We start from the raw sequence: 24,830 nt of genomic DNA on the forward strand, positions 1-24,830 counted from the left end.
GAGCATGCAAGTTTCAAGCCAGCCTTGTATGAAGGCTCGTATAGCACTTGCATCAGTTCTAAGAAAAAGCTTTCGTGCTGGTATCGGTTAATGGACTGAGCTGGAGGAAGCTGGCAGTACTTGCCCCTCTGGATAGCAGTGGGCAGAGTACATACAGCTTGATGTGGAGTTGATGCTGGCTGTGTACTTTCAGCTTCTGGGACAAGGGAGAAGTGCTGTTTGTGAGACTCTATCTAATAAAATGATTTCCATTAATTGAATAATTTCTCTCCTCTTAATAAACCCTTTTCAACACTCTTTCAGTGGTACCACATTGAACATGAGTCTTTTAGTATTCAAACCTAAAGTATATTCACTCTCTTGAGTTATATGTCTGAGCTTGTAAAGTGTGAAACTCAAAGTAAACACTTGTTTTATGATTTTTTTTGAAGATTTTAAAATTGTAGAAATTGTTCTCCATAGTTTTCTTGTGGGTAAACACTAACCCTTGGTACTGAGCAGTGACTAGGTTTAAAAGAATTAATGTAAATGCCCAAACAACATTGGAACAAGGTACCCTGTCTTTGAGGACCTGTAGATGCCTTGTGGTTTAGATTTTATGTTCATTTTTTTTTCATTAACTGGTTCGTTCATTCATCAGTGAATTAAATGCCTCCATTCATATACGTAACATTTATTGAATGTCTTCTCTGAGCCAGGCATTGTGCTAGAAAAACACAAGTGATTAATACAAGTTGTTTTGTGACAAAAAATTCTGTTTTCTGGGGAATGCGGATGGATAAGTTAATGTTTATAATACACTGTGAGAGGTTCAATGTTAGGGTACTCTAGAAAGACACAGGGGAGGGTCATGTTGACGCTCTGAGAGAAGGCTTTCCTGAGGTGGCTGTCTGAAGGAGCTGGCTGGGTAGGAGTCAGAAGCATAACAGGATGAGCTGGGTCATGACAGGGGAACACCATGTCTAGAGCAGAGAATATTTGAGAAATTACAAGCCATTTTGTTTGGCTAAACAGCTTAATTTCAATAAGATGTGCAGATTTTTGTAGAGGAGTTATAAATACAGTGATAAGGGAGCAGAGTATAGGGTAGGGTTGGCCAATGGGGGCTGCGAAGTTGGAGTAGGAAGTGATATTTGAGCTGTTTTAGAGGGTGAGGTGGGCTTCTCCAGGTGTTTAATGATTGGAATCTAGTTCAGGAAAGGAAATGCCACATGTCAAGTCATGCTAGGGTGAAAGAATGCTATGCGCCATTTTAAAGAGTGAGTTGTAATATGAAATTAAATAGATTATATCTCTGTATCATTGTACATACATGCTCTACTGCTGAGGTAATATGTCTGTATTCTACTGTTAAATAAAGAAAGAAAAAGCAACATGTAGAACAAATAGGATCCAAGTTGGATAGTTATTGGAAAAAAACTAACTGGAATCTTAACAACAGTTATTTTCTGGGGGGTAGGATTATGTGCTCTTTTCTACTTTACATGTTTCTGTTCTTTAATGTTTTAACGATAACTTGGTGTAACTTTTGTAATTAGGATAAAGAAAGATTTTCATTTTGGGGAAAAAACGTACCTGAAATAGTTAATTTAGGAGATACCTTTGTACTATGATTATGTTTTTTAAGATTTAGTATACTGAGTTAAATTTTATAGGTTTAAATTAGATTTATTAAATTTTTTAATTTGGTGATTGTTTTAATCTCTAAGTATTCTAATGTGTACATACTATTTTCAGTAACTTCATATTAATCAGCATGGTTTCTTACATTAAATGTTTTTCTATTATGTGCATATTTTAAATTTGACATATTTGTTGACTCACAGAAGCACTTAGGTTATGTAAGGGTCTTTGAGGGAGAGAAGAGAGAAGTACTTATAAAACATGTTGTTGCCTGGAATTTGAATTAAAGCTCAGGGAAACTTTCTTTTTCAAAGTTGCCTTGCATTTTTCCCTTGTAGTGTGTTGTAGATAATTCAAAACCCATGAATTTACTACTAGGTAGAAGCCTATTCCGTAGAAATCTTCATGGGGTTAAAAATTTCCCAGAGTAGTAAATATTTGACAGTCATATTGGTATGTTAAAAGTTGCCTTTTCTATGACTCCTAACTGATTATCAGAGGTATATAATATTTTTCCCAGAGGATTTATGTGAAAATAATTTTTAATTTTGGTGTTCAATTGATAGTTTACCTGTAGAAATAAAGTAATAATGTACCTGTATGTTAGTTCTTTGTATGTAAATGCCATTATCAAGATTAATATGGCTGGCTAGTGGGGTTTTGAACTTGTTGACATCAAGGAAGGCTGATATTAAAAATAATCACTTAGAAATGCATGTCTTTATTACAAGTCATTGTTAGTGTCCCTCCTAGTATTCATTAAATCTTGGGAGCCTGTGATGAAGTAGAAAGGCTGCTCTGGATTACAGAACCTTGGGAAAAGTATTGGCCTGTAAAGCCATTGTTTCACAATGCATGGTCCTTTCCATGTTGATGCTCTCCCATCACTTTGACAACCCATATCCTATAGCGGGAATTGGAGAGAAGTGAAATTATAAGTAAAGATGAGAGGAATATATCTTCAGAGATACTTTTGTTCTGTTCTCAGAGGTCTTCTCTGGGCTCTTGTGACACAGCCACTGTGTCGTGAGAATTAGAAGTTATGTAAGTTGGTATTTGCAAATAGGATAGCATTCAAAAAGGTTGTGAAGGGATTTCAAATCTTAAGCTGTGACTTTTCCCTTATTCTCTCTAAAATGCTTGATCATTGACCCAGAAGTAGCACTTGAACTTAGATTTGTTAAGCGGACTCTAAAAACAGTCAGGCATATATTGAGGGTTCCTGAAAGAATTTACTCATGTTGTTTTGGGGGCTTATTATTATTACTACTACTATTTTATTGAGCCAAATGAATAATTATAAAATTTGGTTATATATAGGCTCCCCCACAATCTCAGTACATTAAAAAGACTAGAAATGCTACTGTATATGTATTTTGGTCAAAAAGCAGTAATTTAGAAATTAAAGTCTGTGATGAATATCATTATACATAAATCTTCTATCACATCAATGCTTACTTTTTGAGGGGGGATGGAGGAGAGATCTCTAAGTGTGTTGCTGAGCCCAAAGGTGAAAAACATTGTTAGTACTCTGCAATATATTACTAGCTTAGGTACCTGGAATATTACTGGACTGATTTCGGCTCTGGGCCCCTTGAGGAGCACCAAGTTGGGTCAACTGAAAACTGCATGACTATATTGGTATTAGACATAGGAAATGTGAAGAAAACTTAATCCCTTTCTTTGAGAACTCCCAGCCTATGGAATAAAACAGACATCCATACCATGGACCAGACTATGAACTTGTATCAAAATAAGTAATTGACACATAATTACATGAAACAAGGGACACACAATATACATTGCTACTGAGAAGCATAGTTATAGAGGGGAAAGAAGTTAGGTTTAGGAGCCAGCCCTACTTGTGTTATGCCCAGCTCTGCCTACTGGACACCTCCACTTAGATATCCCACAGACATCTTTGATTTGACATGCCCATGAGTGAACTGCATACCTCCTTTTCTGGGCAAACTTCGACCTTTTCCTGTGTTCCTTATTTCAGTGAACAGCAGACAGCCTGTGTACCTAAGTGCCCATGCCTGAAACCAGCGAGTCACTTTTGTCTACTAGCTTCTCCTTCATTTACCTTTTCTTTGTCCATTCTTGAAATACTATGACTTACACATTTTACTGTTTTTCTACTTGCTAAATTAATTATCATCCATCTCTATCTCTGCATTCCATTGCCACTCCTTAATTTAGACTACTATCATTTCTCACCCAGTTTCTTACCAGCAGTTTCAAATCCTCCATTCTGTTTTCCATACTTGCAGCCAAACTGTTGCATTCTGAGAATTTCTGGATTAATAATTTTAAGCTTTCACGTATGCGCTACATTTACTTGTTTTATTTGTTTTGTTATCCACCCTTCCCTCCCCCAAGAATATAATCCAGCCTTGAGCAAATAGAGGTAGAAAGAACGTAAAGTAGATTATTTCAGATTACTGAAATATAAAAATATAAAAAAAAATATTGCTTTTGTGTACCTACCCATATCATCTCTTGTAGAAGTTACCTGTACACTTCATTGGTTTTTAGAGTTGCTAATATCTCAATGAGTTGGACTGTTTACCATTTAGAAGTAGATACTATGCTAAGTTACAATCAATGGAGCAACACCAAATAATCTCAACCACTATCGATAATACTTGGGGATTTGTGGTTGGCAAATTAATAAATTTAAATAATAGTATTTATCTATAGCTTTAATATATTGCAGTAATTTCTGCAGCAAAGAAAATCAATAAAATTTATATTGACTAGTAACCATTTGATTTGGGATAAAATAAACTTTAGTTCCACCGTATTTATTGAGAAGCTGTTATGTAGGAAAAATGATGAATCAAATATAAGTCCTAATTACTCTCAAGAGATTGATGATCTAACAGGAGAAACAGAGTAAATTTCACTAAATAGTGTAGGGTAAAAACTGAATTAACATAAGAAAGGTAGAAGGATATCACAAGAATGTAAATGGGTGAGAGAGAGTTATTTCTGGGGAAAGAATTACAAGTGGAATTAAATTTAGTCCTTAAGAATAAGCCCAGGCTGTTAAAAAGCAGAGATCAGGGGGAAGGGCAGAGTAACTATTGGGCCAGAGTGACTGAATTATGGGGAACAGTAGATTGTAGCATTCAGCGGAATGATGACAACTAGTCTGGAAAGCCTTCAGTGCTGTACTTGGGTATTAGAATTTTATGCAGCTAGTCAGGACCCCTGAGAGATTTATGACAAGGAGATAAATAAACAGCTAGAATATGTAGTAGAAGATATTTTGCATTATGAAAGATCTTTTTTTTTAAAGTCCTCTTAAAATTTAGAAATGATTGATTTAAATGACTTTCAGCGATGACATTTATTCCTAGGAAGTTCAACTTTCCATGTAAAAGTGACTTGTTTTTAGAGGTGCTTATCAGATCATGAAAATCACTGCCAGTAATCCAAAGCTTGACTCAATTAATAACAATCCTAAGAAACAAGTGTTTCATTTCTTAAAAGGCTGCTCCCTTTCATGTGAATGCCATGCTCCCAGGTCTGTTGTTAGGTTTACTACTGTTGGGAGTTTGGCATTTATTACATTGGTTTAATTCAAATGACATCAGTATTCTGAATACCAACTGAAATGTGGATTTATTTAACTGATCATTGTGTTAGTGGTTAAATTATTGGAACATAAAATGTCCCCTAGGGCTAATAAAAGTAGTGATCTGGTCTTTAGTTTCAAGAGAAGATAGGTAAAACCAACCTTTTTAAATTTTTCTTTTGCATTCTTGCCCTTGGGCAGGAATTAGATGAATGTGGAGATTATGAACCAAAGGTGTTCCTCGGCAGTTTAATTCTTTCTCCCTGGTAAGGTCTAGAAAGCAAATGCTTAAATGATATTTTCCAGAGAAGGATGTATGTACAATACGTTTGGATGCTAGAAGAACATGCCAGAACTTCTATTTTAATGTATATATGTAGCATATGGTATCTTATGTGTCAGGCACTGTTCTAAGCACCTTACGTGTATTAGTTTATTTAATTTTTACAACTTTAGGAGGAGAGAATGGTTATCTCCTGTTTACGTATGAAAAAACTGAAGAATAGAAAAGTTAAGTAACTTGCTCCAGATTACACAGTTACTAAGTAACAGGCATTTGAATCCCAGAAATCCGGCTCCAGAACCCATGCTTATTCTTATTCAAGAAATTAAACTTATTTCTTATTCAAGAAATGAAACTTTATTAATATTTAGTACATGGATTAATGCTAGTACCAGTACGTGTTCATATGAGTGCCGTACAGCTGTGTGCACACTGAGACAGCGTCCTGAAGTAAAATGGGAATTCCACACTGCAGAAGCTCTCACCAAGTTTTAATTACTCATTTGCTTTCAGTACTTCCGGGCAAATAGCTGTTTTATTTACCTGAGTAATGGATTCATGGATTGTGTTACCTAATTTTAGTTATACTTACCTTTAAATGGGCAAAGATTACCCTTAAGGAAACTGTGCATTAAAGATCTGCTGCAAATACGCCCGAAATGAACAGGAAAGTAGCAGAGCTGATCCTCCCCCTGTGCCTCGTAGAAGCTCAGCCTTATAACAAGGTAAAAGTAACTGTGGTCCAGTTGGATATGATAAGAAGGATAATCTTCTCAAAGTGGAACTATTCCTCTACATCCGATATTGTTAGGTGCTGTCCTAGGCAGTTGTTGAGGTACACGGATGAATAAGACAGGGTCTCTGCCCTCAGAGAGATCACTGCTTTCCTCTCCTTCTTATGGAAAAGAAGCTAGCAGGTACCTAGCCAGGCCTAAAAAAGACTGTGATGTATGAGGCTGTTGAAACTCAACTTGTTACTAAATGACAGCTTTGTCATTTATATCTGTGATAGCGTATTCTATTGTGCCCTGCCTCCTAAAGCCACTCCTTCATGCGTTCATGCCCCATAGGGTACCCTTCCCTGAGTCTTTCCTGATCCTACAGCTCCTTTTACCCAAGAGCGTGCTGCAGGGCAGACACGATGCCAGTTCCAGGCCTAAGCTGTAAGGAGGACTGACATTTTTTGCTTTTCTGATCTTGGAGGCCAGGAACCATGCAAAAACCCTGTCACCCTGAGGCCACCATGTTAAGTGGAAGCCCAGGATTCCCAGGTGGAGGAGAATCAGTGAAACTAGTAGAACTGAGGTCCCCAGCTGACAGCCACCACCTGCTTAGGAGACATGGGAATGAACCGTCTTGGAAGTGGGTCCTCCAGCCCAGTCTGGCTGATGCCACATGGAACTACCCCGCAGTGCTCAGATTACTGAATTGTGAGCAAATAAATAAAATGGTTATTGTTCAGGCCGTTAAGTTTTTGGGTTAGTGTGTTATGCAGCAGTAGATAACCAAAATAGCATTAAAGCCTTGAGTCCTTGATTTTCTGATTACCAAGTCAGGTGGAGCTGTGCGAAAATGATGCAACATATATGCGCATGTTGGGTTTTAGGGTTAGAGTAGGAGGACAATGAGAGGGACAAGGGACCATAAAGGACCAAGGGGAATTACTTTTGGCAAGCATGAGATTTATCCCAGGATTTGATTTTGTCTATGAAATACTAAAGTGCATTTAAAGAAAAATAACTAGTATGAAAGGAACATTAAATGGTTCATCTTATAATCAGGGAAGATGCCATAACACTTTTGAGCGTTTTTGTCATAGTGAGCAGGAGAGACTTGACCAATGAAAGGGCTTAATGTTTTGAAATTCTTTTCCTCTGTGCCAGAGTGTTTTATATTTTATAATACTGCTGATACAGCTGTGGCTTTCTCAGAGCAACGAGAGATAGGGCACTAGGTTCCTGGACCCAGAGTTCCTTAATTTATCCTTTTGCTTTTGTTGATTCAGTACATTTTTTTTTTTTTTTTTTGAGCATCACTCTGTGCCAGGCAGTGTATTAAGAGTGGAGAAGCGGATTAAGATGTGGACAAGATTTCAGAGTTCAGTAGAACACGTTCTCTCTTCTCAGGAATCCAATGTGAAAGGACATGTCTTACAGTATAGTTTGCTAAGTGTAACAAGGAAGGCAGGAGGAAGAGAGAGAATGAGTGTGGATTCAGAATGTCAGGGAGGGGCCTGGAGAAGAAGCCCCCTGGGCCTCGTAGACTCTGATGAGCTGCAAGAAAGGACTGGCTGTGCATGTACTTTATACCGTTGAGTTTGTGCTTTATTCAGTGTAAATTTTTGCCATTGTGAAAAGAGTGAATTCATATCAATATGGAAAATTTAAGCACTGACCAAAATACAAAGAAAAGGAAACCACCAGATTGCACCTACATTTTAAACTCAAGGTTAAATCCAAACTCCTTATGATGGGCGAGGAGGCCCAGCCAGATGTGCCTCTGTCTTCTCTTACCCCGACTGTTACTTCCCTGCCCCTGCCTCACTCTGCTCCGCTCAGGCTGGTGGGCTGCTTGTTTCTCAGAAGCTCCTTAATGCCCAAGGGCTTTTGCACTGGCCATTCACATCACGGGGAATTGTCTATTCCCAGATCCTTGCATAGGACACAGCTCAGCGTAACCATCACAGAGAGGCCAGCCTCGCCTGAGGCTGCGCACCCTCCGTGAATACCATGCTCTCGGTAGTCGCTCTCTGTCCCCTCACTAGATGCTTCCTGGTAATTAACAAACATTATCCCGCCGGTACGTTTTCTGTGTTTGTCATCTGGCTCTTAGTACTAGAGTGAGAAACTCAGTGAGGACAAGGCATTGTCTCTGTCTGTTTTCCACCCATCACCCAGGATGTGCTTCGCTTCACCACTGCTGTAGTAACACTTACTGAGGGCTAGACTCACCTAAGTACATGTTTTGTTGATTTTGTCACTATTTTAAAAAACAAAGAGTAGTTTTGTTGCCCTTCCTCCTGCAGATTAAGGCTTTTGTTCAGGAGGGGAGATGGGGACACGGATCTGGGCAGATTTCAGCAGGCTGCTTCCCTCTTCCCCACCAGCCTCACAGGAAGAAGGGGTCTCAGGATTCTTCCCTGATCTGCCCTGTGAGCACCTGGAAGGGGGTGGGGGGTGTCAGATTCCTGCAGGAAAAAACTTTAAGGAGGATCACCTCTCCTAATTCTGGGGCTTTCAGGACTTCATGCTCTCATGCCTCCCACCCCCCAGATAAGCAGACGCTGGAGTCGTTTCTCCCTGCAGGTGCCTGTTCTCTCTCCAGGTGTGCGGGTAGTGCTGCCCTGGGACTACAGCACTGATCTGCATCCTCTCTAGCTTTCTTCTTGTTTTAAGGGTGAGAGTGATGTTCTTTCCAGCTCTGCATCTGACCTGAAATGGGTAGTTCTGGGAACATGGTAGTTTTGAGAAACTGAAGTAAGTCCAGAATGGCTAACGTTAAAGCAGGAGAGTGTGGTGACACAATACAGGTGGACAGGAGCTGCCTCAGAGAGGGCCTTCACAGCAGTATCTATCAAGACACGGGGACTTTATTCTAAGAAGAGTTGGATAGGTGTACTTCAAACAGAGATGTAACAAGGCCAACTTTGTGTTAAGACCTCTCTGCTGATTGAAGAAGGCAGAAGTGGATACAGGGAAAGGATTCTGCAGTGGGCTAGGTGAGAGAGGATGATGGCTGGACTAGGGTGGTTGTGGTGGGACTACAGAAAAATAGGTTTAAGAGATATTTAGGAGGTAACATTGTTAAGTTGTAGTTAATGAATTCATTGAACAGTTATTAAATGCCCTCTCTGCACAGGTGTTGGAGCAGTGAATACAAAAGACCTAGTCACTACCCTCGTGGAATGAGTGTCAGGTTTCTGGCTTGAGTCACTGCATGGATGCTGCATGGATGGCAGTGCCATTTGCTAGGCCAAAGAACTCTGAATGATAACATATTTGAAGCTATGGTGGCAGAGGTTACAAGTTTGGTTTTAGTATTGAGTTAGAGGTCAATAAAACAACACTTTGTTAGACTAATCAACTTTTTGGTGAGCACCCAATTAAGGGAAACCTTTTAATGGAGACAGTGACATGTGCCTGAGGCTTAGTTGTTTATGAAGTGACAGCTTAACTGTAATTGTTCCCTGAGGAACAGTGTCATGTCACAAATATAGTTTAGATCAATTAAAGCTGGTTCAGAAAGGCACTTGGTCTTTACAGATGAAGAACCTAATTACTGGATCTTATATATCATGCAGTGAAACTCAAATATGCTTGCTGTATGTTGGTTTACCATCTTCATAATCATTTGAAAAGTTTCCTATTTACAGTTGTAAGATTTGTAATATAATATATTTGTAATAATTGGCATCTGGAGAAAAATCATTGGTCTTGGAAATAACACTTTCACCTTCTATTTAAATCTATGCATAAATGAAATTATTAGTAAAAATGAAAGTTAAAATATATTAAGTTCTTACTGTCTATTTTGCAAATACAGTTATCAAATAAAAACAAATACTGACTTAAGTAAAGAGAGTCTTTATTTGAAAGGGTTCTTGTAAGAGCAGGGAAAGGGCTTTTGTAGTAGAGAGAAGGCTCTGAGCGTGAGATCTATCAGTGTCTCAGAAGTCAGACAGCAGAGGGCTTTTCTTTTATGGGGAAGAAAGGCCAGAAAGATGTGGAGAAATGGTAGGAGTGGGGAAGGGGGCATGATGGGACAATAGATCAGAGAATGTTATACCCTCAGGCTGGCCCTTGGCAACAGAGGGGCCTCTTGGAGAGTTGTATGCTGGCTCAGATTGTGGGTGGGGCACCGTTCAGGGGCCTGAGGAAAGGAAAGAAGCTTAACTAAAGTTTGATCAAGTCAGGTTAAGGGACATTTTCTGATTGATCAGTGGGACAAACAGGTCAGCTAATCTTTTATGGGGCAAAGAATGGGAATTCAGAGAGCTTGTGTCTGGCCTTGTTGTAGGTAAACAAGGGGGTCATCCGCAGGCCTTACCTAAATCATGCGGGAAAGAGTAATCCTTGTAGTAAGCCGTTTCCAGGAATGCAAAAGAGTATGAGGATTTCTTAATCATCACTGTTTTTCAGGAGCTCAGGGCTCGGGTAAAATTCAGCCTTGTCACAGTGCTGCTCAGCACTTTATCTGATACGTTTTAATCTTCATGATAACCGTGAAGTGTAATGACTCTTGTAAGCCATACTACAGTAACTGTGGTGAAACTGAGCACTGGGAGGGTTAAAGAACTGCTGCGATCACTCTGCTGGTTAGAGGGCGAGCGCCTAAGACTCATTGAGAAGTCACAGCAGGTGGGACGGGACATCAGGAGATCTCAGAGCTCAGGGCAGATAAGAGACCTATGCTGCCTAAGTTATTTTTTATATCATGTAAAAAGGCCAAAATATATACTCAGCCCATATATGACTTAGGCCTTTTCTTGTCACAGGTACTGCCCATGGCTAACTTAAGGGTTGTTTTTCTTTGTTTTGTTTAACTACATTAGGGTATCTTACAGAATCCGTGGAGGAGTTGAACTTGTAAACTGAGAGGACAGTAACAAGGGCTTCAAGCCTAAGAAATAGAGAATAACCAAAGTCCGTGGCTCCTCTCTCCAGCAGTATTTCTGAACAGGGCACAATTGACGTTTTACAAAGGACGTTTCTACGTTGTGAAGGGTAGTCCCATCTATTTCGGATATGTGACATTCTAGGCCTTTGCCCACTAAATGCAGGTGACCAACAGTCATTGTGACAACCAAAAAAAACATGCTAAATATTTCCGAATGCCCCCAGGGAGGTGATGCAATCTGCAGCTGAGAACCCAAGCAGGCAACCAAGCGTATTGCCATTGTTGACTCAGCTCTAAGGACGTTCAGTATCCACGCTTAGCTCTAAACTTCAGACTCCCTTGACTTCCAGGCAAAGGTCAACTCCTTGACCAGCCTGGGTAGACTGGGCACGGTCATGTTGTTTCAATGTGGTGGCTCCCTTGGTAGCCTTGTGGATGAAGGGGAGTTAGTTCTCAGTAAAAGGTGGGTATTGTTCACAAAAAGTTGAATATATGCCCACAGTACTTAAATTTATCAATTTATTATTTGCTAATTTGTCATAGAGTGTGTATAAGCTACCAGCTGCTCTGGTAGGTGATTTTTAGACATTTCTGTCTTCAGTTCATACAACAGGTGCCCACAGTAGGTAGTATGATCCCTGTGCTGTAGGTGAGGAGTCTGAGACTCATGAGGGTTGACTTGACTGAGGACCTATAAATAACACACAATATATAGTTGAACAAAGAAGGGAATAAAAGGGCTTTTGATTCTCAAAATACTCGTTACTGTACTTTTTGTGAACAAAAAACTAATAGAACTTAGATGGAGAAAGAAAACTTCTAAAGGTATGTAAAACACTTTTCCTTTTTATATAGAATCCCATGTTTTTATGTTTTGTCAAGTGACCTTGAATAAATCATATCCCTCTGTAGACTTCAGTTGCCTCCGTGTTAAATTAGATGTTTGGACAAGAGGATTTCTAAGGCCTCTTAATTTTTATTAATTGGGAAATACTAAACTATTAAAGATGTGGTGTAAATATGGCTATTTGACCACAGAAATTTATTTTTCCACTCTCCTTGAATGCCACTAAAATGAATATAAATGAATGAAAAAAGACACGAATCCATGAAGATAAGAATGAGAGTGTGAGACAACAATAGGTAAATGATGTCAGTAAAATTTTGGTAGCTACAAAATAAATGGATAAATGCTAATGACTTCAGAGGCCACAGGAAGCAGAAGCATGAGCTTGCAGAGTGAGAGAAAGTCAACCAGAAACGTGCTCATTAGTGTGGGAAAACCTTGAGAAGACTCAGGAATTGCAGACACCAATTTCTGTGAAGGTAGATTTTATGGTAGAATTGAATAGAGGAGGCTTGGTTGAAAGTTTGTGTGAGAAGTAGTTAGATCACCAGATGCTCCTCCCAGCTGATAAAACCAGGCGTCTGCCCTTCTTAACCTAGCAACAGACTAGAGATTTTCTGAAGAGTTTAAATAAGAGAAACCTTAGGCTCTAAGACCGAGATAGACACAACTGGGCTGGAGTGAGATGCCGCACTGAAAATGAGGGAGTTATTTCCTTTAAATAAGGATGTGCATGCTTAATGATGGGATTCCCAGTATTCTGGCAGCCACGCTTATATGTCCTCCTAGGAAATTGAGGAATTCTTCTTTAAGGAAATGCTTAGCCCAAGAGAAAAATAAATATAGATACTGTTATTTGAGTAGCTTTTGATGAAAAAACTGGCTGCCATATTACAGTGAATTGTCAAGTCCAGTTGTCAAGTCCCATGTACAAAAGCAGAACTTCTACTCAGCATTTTAGAGCCTCAATCTTAAAGTTTTAAAAACAGGTAGCAGAGGATTACCAGTCATCTGAGGAAAGCCCGTACTGTAGAAAGAGACCAGTTCACCAAACATGGTGGGGTAAGGAGAATCTGTTGCAAGAAGCAGATGCTATAAGCTCCAAGGTGGGGAGGAGCCGCTGTCGTTACTATCCTTAGAGAGATAAGAACTTATGTTGCTTTCATAAAATATTTTTTAAAAGCCATAAAAAAGAACAACTACAAGAAAATACTGTTAGTAGTTAACCATTTGATAGCAGAAATGAAAGAAGCAATAGAAGTATAAGCATAATGTAATTAAATCTCCCAGAAAGTAAAGAGAGAGAGAGAGAAGATGAAAGAGAAAGAAAGGGAAAATAAGAGAGAAACTTAGAGATCCAGCTAATGGAGGTGCAATATCCAGAAAATGGAATTTCCAGAAAGACAAAGTAGAGAAAATGGGGAACAAGAATATGGTAGGGGTGGGTAGGTCGAGACACTGATTTTTTTTTCCCACCTTGTGGTATTATTCGATATTTGAAACTCTCAAAGTATCACTTTTATATTTTTTAAAACTAATTTACTTCAAATTAAATTTTAAAAAGAAAAAATAATTACATGTGAAAGTTAAAAATAGATATTTGAGTTTTCATTGCAGACAATAAAGTTAAAAGTGGGCAAGGAAAAGAATACCATTTTGATTTTTTTTGTGTACATATTTCAGGAAAATTACTTCAATTACCATAGTTGGATAAATTGAGAAACAATTTTCTCTTAAAAACAGCAATAACACAGCAGTGGCATAGATCATGGAAGACAGCTGATGTCATAGCAGCCACTACATGAATTTGTAATCAAGGATCTTGCCAAAGAGAACAGTTTCTCTCCCAGTAAACAGGGGTGACTTTCTATCTGGGAAGTATTCATGATTTACCTGAATTACAGTAAGGCTTTTAAAACTTGTGTGGAATTCCTGATAATAATTCTTTCATTCAAGGTATTTTTATTGTCTATTATGTGCCAAGCATTGTTCTAAAGTATTTATGTGGACCCATTTAATCCTCAGAACAGCCCTAGGAGGGTAGGTCCTATTGTTATTCATCATTCTCGTTTTACAGATAAGGAAACCAAGGTATAGAGAAGTTAGCTTACTTGCACAGGGTTACTCAGCTCCTAAATGAAAGAGCCAGGTTTTAAAACTATGGCACTCTGGCCTCAAAGTCTGTACCCTTTATTAATTGACTTCTACTCTGCTTGTTAAATAGAGAATCCTAAGCATCTAGGTTAAATGGTTTGTCCATATTCCCATAGCTGGTATTTTAGAAGAGAGAGATGCATTTTGTTGTAAAGCCTTTGTCAGCCACTGAATGCTTAAGAACTCATCTAGGCCAGAGCACCCATTGGTTGACTAACCAAGGCTTACATACTGACCAGGTAGAAGAACACAGATACTCTATAATGACCTGTCCAGTGCACAGTACAGGACACTCAGTATCCTTTTCTTCACCTACATTTTTATCCTAGCACTGTTCATTGTTGATATTGAATGTGTGTTGAAATTGTTAGGATAGCAACTTAGGAATTCTGGGAAATTAACTGCAGGTAGTTTGTAAAAGTTAGCCACCACTGAAGTGATAGGTGTAAAGAAATATATCAAATTTTTTTTAATTTTACAATTTTTAGCTCCATTTTATATAGTTTATGGAAACAGTGTGATGCATGTAGCAGGGACTTAAATATTTGTCATTAATTATGTGTAGCATACTACAGTGTTTTCTTAACATTCAAGATTAATAGATTACTTTCAGATATGAATGTTACAAATTTTGTTTGTTTGTTTTTCCTAGTTCAACTTTGTGGGGAAACTTTTGGGTCCACGTGGCAATTCTCTGAAGCGTTTACAAGAAGAAACCTTGACAAAAATGTCCATCCTTGGAAAAGGTTCTATGAGAGACAAGGCAAAGGTAATAGTCATTACAGACAGTGGCTACATTTTTAGTCAAGTTATATAATGTACTTTTAGGTCATCCATTGTATTAATACATATTATATAAAAGCTAACTAGGATCTCAAATGAAATTATATGAAAACGTTATATAAGGTGATATGTCTGTGATACTGTTTAGAAAGTTGAATCACTGGCCAATTTTAGAATATGTACTATCTTAAAACTACATGTGTGACTATTATATTCCTTTATAAAGTAAAATAGTAGTACCTATGATTTTGACTCTAGAAGCAATATGTTACCTTGTAGAAAGCACAGTGATATTGAAATTGTCTTGAAGAGAAATAAAAGTTATCTGTAGTCTCACCGTCACTGTTTCCATTTTAGATAGTTCCTTCGTGTCTTTTGGCTATGCCTTTGTTTCACATAGTTGATTTTATAAAGTATATTATTTGCTCTTTTGGCCCTTCATTTGATATCCTATGCATTTTATCAAATTAAAATTGATTTTAAATGTTCTAATAATTGTTTACTATTCTAAAACGTAGTAGTTCTGCTTAGATGTATTCACACTAACTGCCCCCTTTTTTAAATAAGCTAAAATTACTGAGTTATTTGCATTGATCACTTTTTTTTTTTTTGCTGATGAAGATTTGCCCTGAGCTAACATCTGTTACCAGTCTTCCTCTTTTACCTTGAAGAAGATTGTCCCTGAGCTAACATCTGTGCCAGTCTTCCTCTATTTTGTATGTGGTTCGCTGCCACAGAATGGCCGCCAACAAGTGGTGTAGGTCCACACCTGGGAACTGAACCCATGAACCCAGGCCACTGAAGTGGGGCATGCGAAAATTAGCCATGGGGCCGGCCCATTGATCACTTTCCTAAATATACCAATTCTGAAAGAAATGTTCACATTTCTTAATGGGCTATCACTGATGTTTTTATTATCGCTTTGTTGTTCTCGTATTGTTAAAAGGTTTATGTTACTGAGAACCAAATCCACATGCAGTGATCGCTTACCATGCAATGTTGAACAATGATTGCGTTAGACAAAAAAGTTATTTGGACAAAATCCAGCCTCCTCACAAAAAAAGTCCATCTAAATAATAGCTTTTATTATAAAAGTAGCCACTATTTGTTTATTGAACAGCCGCTGTGAGTTAAGCACTGTGAGAGAGATTTTACATGCATTACTCCATGTTATCCTTAGAAAAATGGTGGAAGATACATACTATTTTCCTTATTTTTCCATGTCAGAAAACTGAGATTCAGAGAACCTGAGTGTATCATCTGGTTTAATCAGGAAAGTTCATTATATTATTTGATTAAAAAATGGCTATGTATCAGACTCATATGAGATGCTGTTTAAAAATACAGATTCTTGGGCCGGCCCCGTGGCTTAGCGGTTAAGTGCGTGCGCTCCGCTGCTGGCGGCCTGGGTTTGGATCCCGGGCGCGCACCGACGCACCGCTTCTCCGGCCATGCTGAGGCTGTCCCCCACATACAGCAACTAGAAGGATGTGCAGCTGTGACATACAACTATCTACTGGGGCTTTGGGGGAAAAATAAATAAATAAAATTATATATATAAAAAAAAATGCAGATTCTCATGTCCCAACTTGTTTAGGGTAGAACCTCAAAATGAATTTTCAGTAGGTGTTTGAAATGATTTTGATGCACGTCAGGCTAAGTTAACTGCTCACTCAGTGCTGCTGTCTTGAATGATGTTACTTTAATTCCCTGACTCATCTATTCTGGCAGTAGGAGAAATGGAACCATATATTGGTCAGTTGTTCAGACATTATGTGTGTCTTGTAGGAAAGTACCCCAGCCTTGCTGATATCTTAATTAAGTCTCAAATAAGGCTGTCTGGTACTTAGGTACCTGATATGACCACTGAAACCCATCGACACTGTGCTACTTATTTTGTTTGTTGTTAAGGGAGTTCCACGGTCAGACCATTCAGTGGCTTGATCAGGCCATCCACAGATGGTATTACAGGCAGAAGGGAAGTGGGGAATGCGAGTCTTTATCAAGAGTGTATGTCCAAGTAACAGCAAGTGCCTGGCTGTCCGTATAATGAAAGGGAACATAAATATTATGAGCTTGCTATCAGGGCTTGGTTGTCCTTCCAGATTATGTTGTCATTTCAGGGGCTGGTGGTAGTTCTCTGTTGTGAGCATATTGGACACTCAGCAGTGGCAGTAGTCAGTGCCCTCCTTTTTGAGGGGAGTTGGTATTGTGAAGTAATGCATAAGCTCTCTCCCTGTTCACCATGGGCACTTTGTTGATGAGTCCCTTGTGTAGCACTGAGGTGGCTGGAGAATGAGCTGCTTTGACAACTGCTACAGTGGGTCCTGTTGGCTACCTGGTCACTGAATGCCTGCTCTGCATTGTATGGACCTCTTTCCTGGACCACTTACTACCCGTTCACTAATCATCTCATTTCTGTGTCATCAACCACATGGGTCAGCTAATCAATATGGGGATTCTGCAAATGGCTGATTATTTATATTCCATCAAGACAATCAGAAACTGGGGAAGTAGCATACATTGTGGGTTTACAGTCCACTGAGCCTACTGTCAATGGGCTAGGACCAGAAGTCCCTTTATCTGTTGACCCCGTAAGCCCCGTTATCATTGGTGGCCTTAAATGGATACTGTTAATGTCCCATCTGCCGTATTGTAATCAGATCCTCACTGCCTGAACTCTTGAATACTGATTTCACTTGATCATTTTTACTAGTTTAATCTACAGAAATTCTCAGTTAATAATATGTTTATTTCTAAAGAGCTTTCCATTAGATAGCATCAAAATCTCATCCTTTTAGATTTTCAAGGTGTTCGCTGTTTAAATGCTAATGTGAACATAATTCATTTTTTTCTTGTATTAGCTACCTTGGTGAAATTATGGGAGTCATTACTGACGTGTCACCTCGTTATGTAGCATAATAATCACAATAATGCTATGGTCTGTTGAACCTTGAGTTTGTGCCAGACATCATGCTAGATGTTTTGCCCACGTCAACTATATTATAGGATAATAAAATAATTAATACTATAGTTATGTAATGATAATTATTGCTGTAGTAGTACTTATCATTACTATATTCATCATTTATTGAGTGCTTATTACGTGCTGGGCATAATTCTAAAGACTTTTTGTGTCTTTAGACACGAAACTCTTTTATTACTACAACTTCTTTCTTACTAATAACCCCTAATTACTATTATAATAACTCCTTTATTACTACAACAACCCTATGAGCAGTAGGTACTATACTATTATTATCCCTATCTAAAATCACCCCTTCAAGATGGGGATAAAGTGACCTCCCCAAAGTTATACAGTACAGTATATGCTGGATTTGGGATTCGAATGCAGCACTTCAGTCTTTGTTCCTCACCAAACACCACGTTGTCTGTCATCATTAACCCATGAAATAGTCTGGTAATAACTCCTCACTCTGTGAAATTGTGTGACAGCTATGGTTATGATAAGAAAGCCTCCCTGTTCCATCTTAAGTTTGTGATAGAAATGAAATGCTTGACTATGAATCAACAATTATAATCTCTCAGTAAAATCATTATTTCGATACCATATTAGAAAAAGATTTGTTTATTTCAGTAGTTCATGCTTTCAAAAATGGACTACTGTGCATAGAATCCAATTTTAAAGCTTCATCTATAAAAAGCAGAGTATCAGATTAAATGATTGAAAATTTTCTGATTGGAACAATGCATAGTCTACAGTTGGCTTAAAATAATAGTGCTTTTTATACTCAAGACAAATTTCAAAGAGAATTTATAGGATATTATGGTAGTTTGTTTTTGCTCTCCCTCATTTCAAATAGTTTTCTGCTTTCAGTTTCTGGCCCACTTTCCATAAATGTAAAGGAAACTAGCATTTATTGAGCACCTACCACATGTTAGGCAATGTTCTAGGAAGTATATACACTGTATCCTTTCCAGGCGTTTATGTAAAGCTGGTCTTTTGAGTCTCTTGATGGTTCTGCATTAATGAACATGTGTTGACACGAAATTGATTTTGCAAATTAAGTGTTGGATTACATATAATCTGTCTAAAGTCGCACACCTAGTGACCAGCATAGCTAAGATTCAGGAATATCTGACTAAATCCCGTGCCCTTTTCTTGTTGATCTCTCTTTTCTTTGTAAGAATTCAGATTAGTTAAATTACAAAAGTTGAAGCCTTAAAGGATGAAGTCATGGTGTTCGTGCTTTCTTGGCCTCTTGGCTAATGGTAGAATTAAAAGATGTTATTGCCAGGAATTCCTGGGGTTCTCTCTCTTATGGGATAGGTTTTTTGGAGAGGCTAGGAAAGTTTTCTAACTTTTGGAAATCACTTTAGGTGTAGGTTCCTACTAATCTTAATCTGTGTGATTTTAATGTTGGAAACAAAGACTATTCAAAGACCCAGATTCTGTAATTGCCACCCTAAGGAAGGCTAATTAGGAAAAAGTAATGGAGCAAAGTCAGTAGTCCCTTAACTGTTTTTTTCCTCCTAGTTTTCTTCTGAATTTCATTGTGTAAACTGAAAAAAAAAAAAAAAAAAGATAAAAAGTGTTTATCATAATTACGTAAAATCATGTAATAAAATCTGTCATTTATTTTATTCACTCTTTTCCTGAGAGTATACTGCCTGGCTTGTGGAAATGCTTTTTGAATGATCCATGAATGAGCAAATGAACATAGAAATGAATAAATAGTGTTTGGTCATTCTTTCAGTAAATATTTGTTGAGCATCTGCTCTATACCAAGATCTTTTCTAGACAAGGAGATCGCAGCACCAAGCAAGACGAGCGTGATTTCTGCTCCATGGCGATCACCTTCAGTGAGAGAAATTAGAAAATGGACTAGTAAAAAATAAATTATTTTAGATGGTGGTAATTACTTTGTAACAGCATCACAGGCACACGGCATAAGCAGTGGGAAGTGAGCTTGGTTGCTGAGCCAGTGTGAGGAGCACAGCGGAGCTCTGTGCGGCTCCTGGAGGGATTGCGCGAGGGAGACAGGAGGAGGCGAAGGAGCTGGAGCACGCGGCGGTGGGCAGATGTTGGGATTCCTTCTAGGCCGGAGGCAGGAGTTGGGGCTTACTCCAACAGCAGCAGGAAGCCCTTGGAGTTTTCATAAAAGCCTGAGAATGGCAGGAGCATATTTATATTTTAAAGTTTCTTCCTTAGGTAGTATTTTGCTGTTGAGTGAATCTTCTGTGACAACCACATGCCGAATAAGCTCTGGGTAGTTTTTATTTTCTTTTTCTTTTCTTATGACACGTTTTTAAATGTGATTTTTCTTTCTTCAGGAAGAAGAGTTGAGGAAAAGTGGAGAAGCAAAGTACTTCCACCTCAATGATGATCTGCATGTTCTCATTGAAGTTTTTGCCCCGCCAGCAGAAGCATATGCCCGGATGGGACATGCTTTGGAAGAAATTAAGAAGTTCCTCATTCCTGTTAGTACTATTTTTCTTGATAGTTAACTTTTACTTTAAAGTCTTTATTTTAATCCTTGATAATTCTTTTTTTTGTGTGTGAGGAGATCAGCCCTGTGCTAACATCTGCCAATACTCCTCTTTTTTTGCTGAGGAAGACCGGCTCTGGGCTAACACCCGTGCCCATCTTCCTCCACTTTATATGGGACACCACCACAGCATGGCTTGCCAAGCAGTGCGTCAGTGCACACCCTGGATCCGAACTGGCGAATCCGGGGGCGCCACAGCAGAGCGCTTGCACTTAACCGCTTGTGCCACCAGGCCGGCCCTAATCCTTGATAATTCTTATCACTAATTGTTATTTGCATAGCACTTTATCTATTAAAGAGCTTCACATAAGGTCATCACAAGTAGACCTCACAGTGTCCCTGTGAATTACTTGGCATTATTCCTTCCTTATATATGTGGCAATAGATTTTTAAAGAGATTAAATAATACTGCTAAGGTTACATGGCGAAGAAAGTTGAAGAGCACAATCACTTGTTCACGTTTTGGAACTCCCAGTCCTAAGCTTCTTTGTGACACTAATATCACCTCACAAATTCATTGTTCTCCAACACAAACTCGTTAGTACCTTCCATCTACCCAGCCCTGTGCTTGGTGTTGGGCATGTGAACATGAGTAAAAGCAGTCCCTGCTCTTGAGGAATATATAGTTAGGGGAAGAGAGAGGCATAAGCAGTTGATCTCTGTACAGCCTGGTAAATAGAACAACAGACATAAGCATGATGAGCACAGAGAGGAGAGGCACTGTGCACCTAGTCAGCGAGCTTCTGCCAGGTGTTTGATGTTTTGTTAATAATTGATAGTCTTTTTTAACCCTTTTCAGGCACCTTGACATTGCTAAGAATGTGATAGTTTAAAAAGAGTGTATCCCTACCTCCATTACAAAAGTTAATTTAGGTCTTTTGTAAAATTTGCATGTTCTAGATTTAAAAAACTAAAGCATTGAACACTTTGGTTCTTTAGACAATTTATTTTAGAGAAGCTATCACATCTGCCAACCAGCTGTGTGGGGTAAGAATGTGTCTTCATTGGTCACAGGCTGGTCTAGGAGATTGACTTACATACTGCAGCATATGTATCATGGTTATATTATCTGTGAGGAAAACTGTTGTATTTTTAGGGAAAGGATATTTTAAATTACAATTGCCCTGGGAAAGCCAGGACATGAGATTGTATTAAGTATTTTACTTGGTAGCTAAAAATGGTTAATATTTTCTTTGGTTGCCTCAAGTCAATATGATGATCCATTCATTGATTTAGTTTGAAAACAGTTTTTGAGTGCTTTCTATGTGATAGACACGTGTGAACTAATAAAAGACATTGTCCCAGTCCTATCGAGTTAATATAATGGGAGAGACAGATAAGAATCAGATATTCATATAAACGACTATAAAATTGCATCTATGACAAGACTACCAAAGGAGAGGTTTAATGTTTTAGTGGTCATGAGCGTGGGCCAGGGAGTGCTGACCTAGCCAAGCAGGACAGATTCTGTTTCCACAGACGACTGCAACAGTCCCTCCCATCCCATCACCTTACACTCCTCCACAAGAGATGGGGTCTCATTTCTCTCACCTTGAGGATCTGCACTGGCCAGAGAACTCTGCCTAACTTGGGGTCACAAAGATTTTCTACTGTGTTTTCTTCTTAATATTTTATACTTTCATATATGTCTATGGTCCATTTTAAGTTAATTTTTGTGTAGCTCTTTCATATATGTCTATGGTCCATTTTAAGTTAATTTTTGTGTAGGATGTGAAGTTAGGATCTAAATGTATCTTTTTCTGTATAGATATCCAGTTGTCTACATGTTGAAAAGACAATCTTTCCGCTGTTGAATTGCCTTGACACCATTCTTGAAAATTAACTGAACATAAATATATCGATTTATTTCTGGATTCTCAGTTCTGTTCTGTTGGTTTATATGCGTGTCCTTATGCCGGTACCATACTTTTAATTACTTTAGCCTTATAGTAAATTTTGAAAATCCATGTTGTGTAAGTTCTCCGACTTTGTTCTTTTTTTTCAAAATTTTTTTGGCTATTCTGGCTTCTTTGCATTTCTATATACATTTTAGAATCAGCTTGTCAATTTCTACAAAAAGACATGCTAGGTTTTTTTTTTTTTTAATTGATGTTTTAATAGTTTATAACATTGTCATGCTAGGGTTTTGATAGATAGTATATTGAATCTCTAAATCAATTTGGGGCTAATTTGCATCTCAACAATATTGGGTCTTCCAGTCCATGAACATGAACATGAAATGCTCTCCACTTTTTTTTTTTTAGAGATATTCTTGAATTTCTCTCAGCAGTGTTTTATAGTTTTTAGGGCACCAGTCTTGCATTTCTTTTGTTAAATTTTTTCTAAGAATGTATACTTTGTGATGCTATTGTCTATGGAATTGTTTTTTAAATTTCAGGTGATTACTGCTGTATAGAAATGGAATTGGTTTTTGTATGTTAGTCTTGTATGTTGTGACCTTGCTGAACGTGTTCATTATAGTGTTTTTTTTTTAATGGAATCATTAGAATTTTCTACCTGCACGATCATGTCCTCTGTGATTAAAGAAGGTTTTACTTCTTCTTTTCCAATCTGGATGCCTTTAATTTTTTTTCAAATTTTTTACCTTATAACGCTGACTAGAACTTTCAGTGCATTGTTGAATAGAAGTGGTGAAGATGGACATCCTTTCCTTGTTGCTTTCAGTCTTTCATTAAGTATAACATTAAGTATGATGTTAGCTGTAGGTTTTTTATTGCTTCCCTTTATCATGTTGAAGAAGTTCTCTTCTATTCCTAAGTGTTGAGAGGTTTTATCACAAATAGGTGTCGGATTTTGCCAAATGCTTTTCCTGCATATTGAGATGATTTGTGGTTTTTCTCCTTTATTCTAGTAGTGTATTGTATTAATTGGTTTTCAGATGTCAAGCCAGCCTTGCATTCCTGAGATAAATCCCTCTTGGTTTATACTCTCTTTTATATGTTGCTGCACTTGATTTACTAATAGTTGGTTAAGTGTTTTCACATTTCATGAGGGATATTGGCTTATAGTACAATATTTTTATAATCTTTTATATTAACCCACACATTTACCATTCCCAGTGTTCTTCATTTCTTTCTGTGGATAGAGTTGGCATATGATGTTACTTCTTTTCAGCCTGAAGGACTTCCTTTAGTCTTTCTTGTAACTTAGGTCTGCTATCAAAAACATTTTTTTTCTCAGAATGTCTTTATTTCACCTACATTCTAAAGGATAGTTTATGTAATTCTTGGTTGCCAGTTTTTCTTTCATGTGGTAGAAGGACATTCTCCTGCTTTGTGGCCTCCATTATTTTTTATGGGAGGAGTCATTAATTATTTTTGTTGTTCTGTACGTGATCTGTTGTTTTTCTCTTACTGTTCCCAAGACTTTCTCATTATCTTTGATTTCTGACAATTTGACTATGATGTGTATGTTTATTATCTTTAGTTGTTAAGCTTTCTGGATCTGTAGGTTTATGTTTTTCTTTAAACATGGGAAGTTTTCAGCCATTGTTTCCTTAAATTTTTTCTGCCTTTCTCTTCCTCCTCTGTCCCTCACAACCCCTGGATCCCAGTATCTGTGTGTTGGTACACTTGATGGTGTCCCATAGATCTCTGAGGCTCATTTTTCTTCATCCCCTGGATCCCAGTATCTGTGTGTTGGTACACTTGATGGTGTCCCATAGATCTCTGAGGCTCATTTTTCTTCATCCTTTTTTCTCTGTGTTCCTCAGACTGGATAATTTTAATTGACTTATCTTCAAGTGTGCTGATTCATTCCTCTGCCATTTCAGATCTGCTGTTGAGCTCCACTGGCTAATTTTTAATTACAATTATTGTATGTTTTTTGTTTTTTAAGTCTCTTTTTTTCCTAGTCCAACATCTGGTCCTTCTCTAACACAATTGTTTCCTACTGCCCTTTTTGTTTTTCTGAGTATGGGTCACATTTTCCTGTTTCTTTGCATGTCTATTAGTTTTTTCCTGAAAACGACATTATAGATATATTATAGCATATCTGCACTCCGATTAATTTTATTCCCAGAGGATTTTTGTTGTTTTTTATTCATTTCATTAATAATTTAGTTGGACTAAATCTCTGGAATCTGTCTTCTTTGTGGTTTATAGCTAATAACGTCTCTGTTCATTTTTTTCCTTCATGCTTTTCTTTTTAAGCCTGGCCTGCTAAAAGTTTTCTCTGTGTCAGCATTGCTGAGTGGTCAGCTAGTGATTGGTCAGAGGTTGTGCTCAAACACTTGTGTTAGTACTGCTTCCACCATCTGCTGACGGAAGTGTGTGTGCACGGGGGTGTGCATCCAAAGGCTGGTCAGTGTTCACGTCTTCCCTGGCTCTTACTCCTGGCAGGTCGTCCTTGTGTCTCCTCTTTGTATGCACAGACTCTGTCAGGCAAACATGTAAGAGAGCTTGAGCTCTC

At 38.1% G+C, this 24,830-nt stretch overlaps 1 protein-coding gene across 2 annotated transcripts in view; it reads left to right on the forward strand.

Moving 5' to 3' along the window:
- KHDRBS3 (KH RNA binding domain containing, signal transduction associated 3) overlaps positions 1-24,830 on the forward strand; it is a 183,124-nt gene that overhangs the window by 65,990 nt on the left and 92,304 nt on the right. For both annotated transcript variants that reach the window (XM_058564981.1, XM_058564980.1), the window contains exons 3-4: positions 14,759-14,875; positions 20,185-20,331. In XM_058564981.1, the coding sequence (XP_058420964.1) occupies positions 14,759-14,875; positions 20,185-20,331 (264 nt within the window). The remainder of the gene's footprint in view (positions 1-14,758; positions 14,876-20,184; positions 20,332-24,830) is intronic.

This window comes from Diceros bicornis, chromosome 21 (genome assembly GCF_020826845.1).
Source record: "Diceros bicornis minor isolate mBicDic1 chromosome 21, mDicBic1.mat.cur, whole genome shotgun sequence".
In the NCBI taxonomy this organism is placed as follows: Eukaryota; Metazoa; Chordata; class Mammalia; order Perissodactyla; family Rhinocerotidae; genus Diceros; species Diceros bicornis.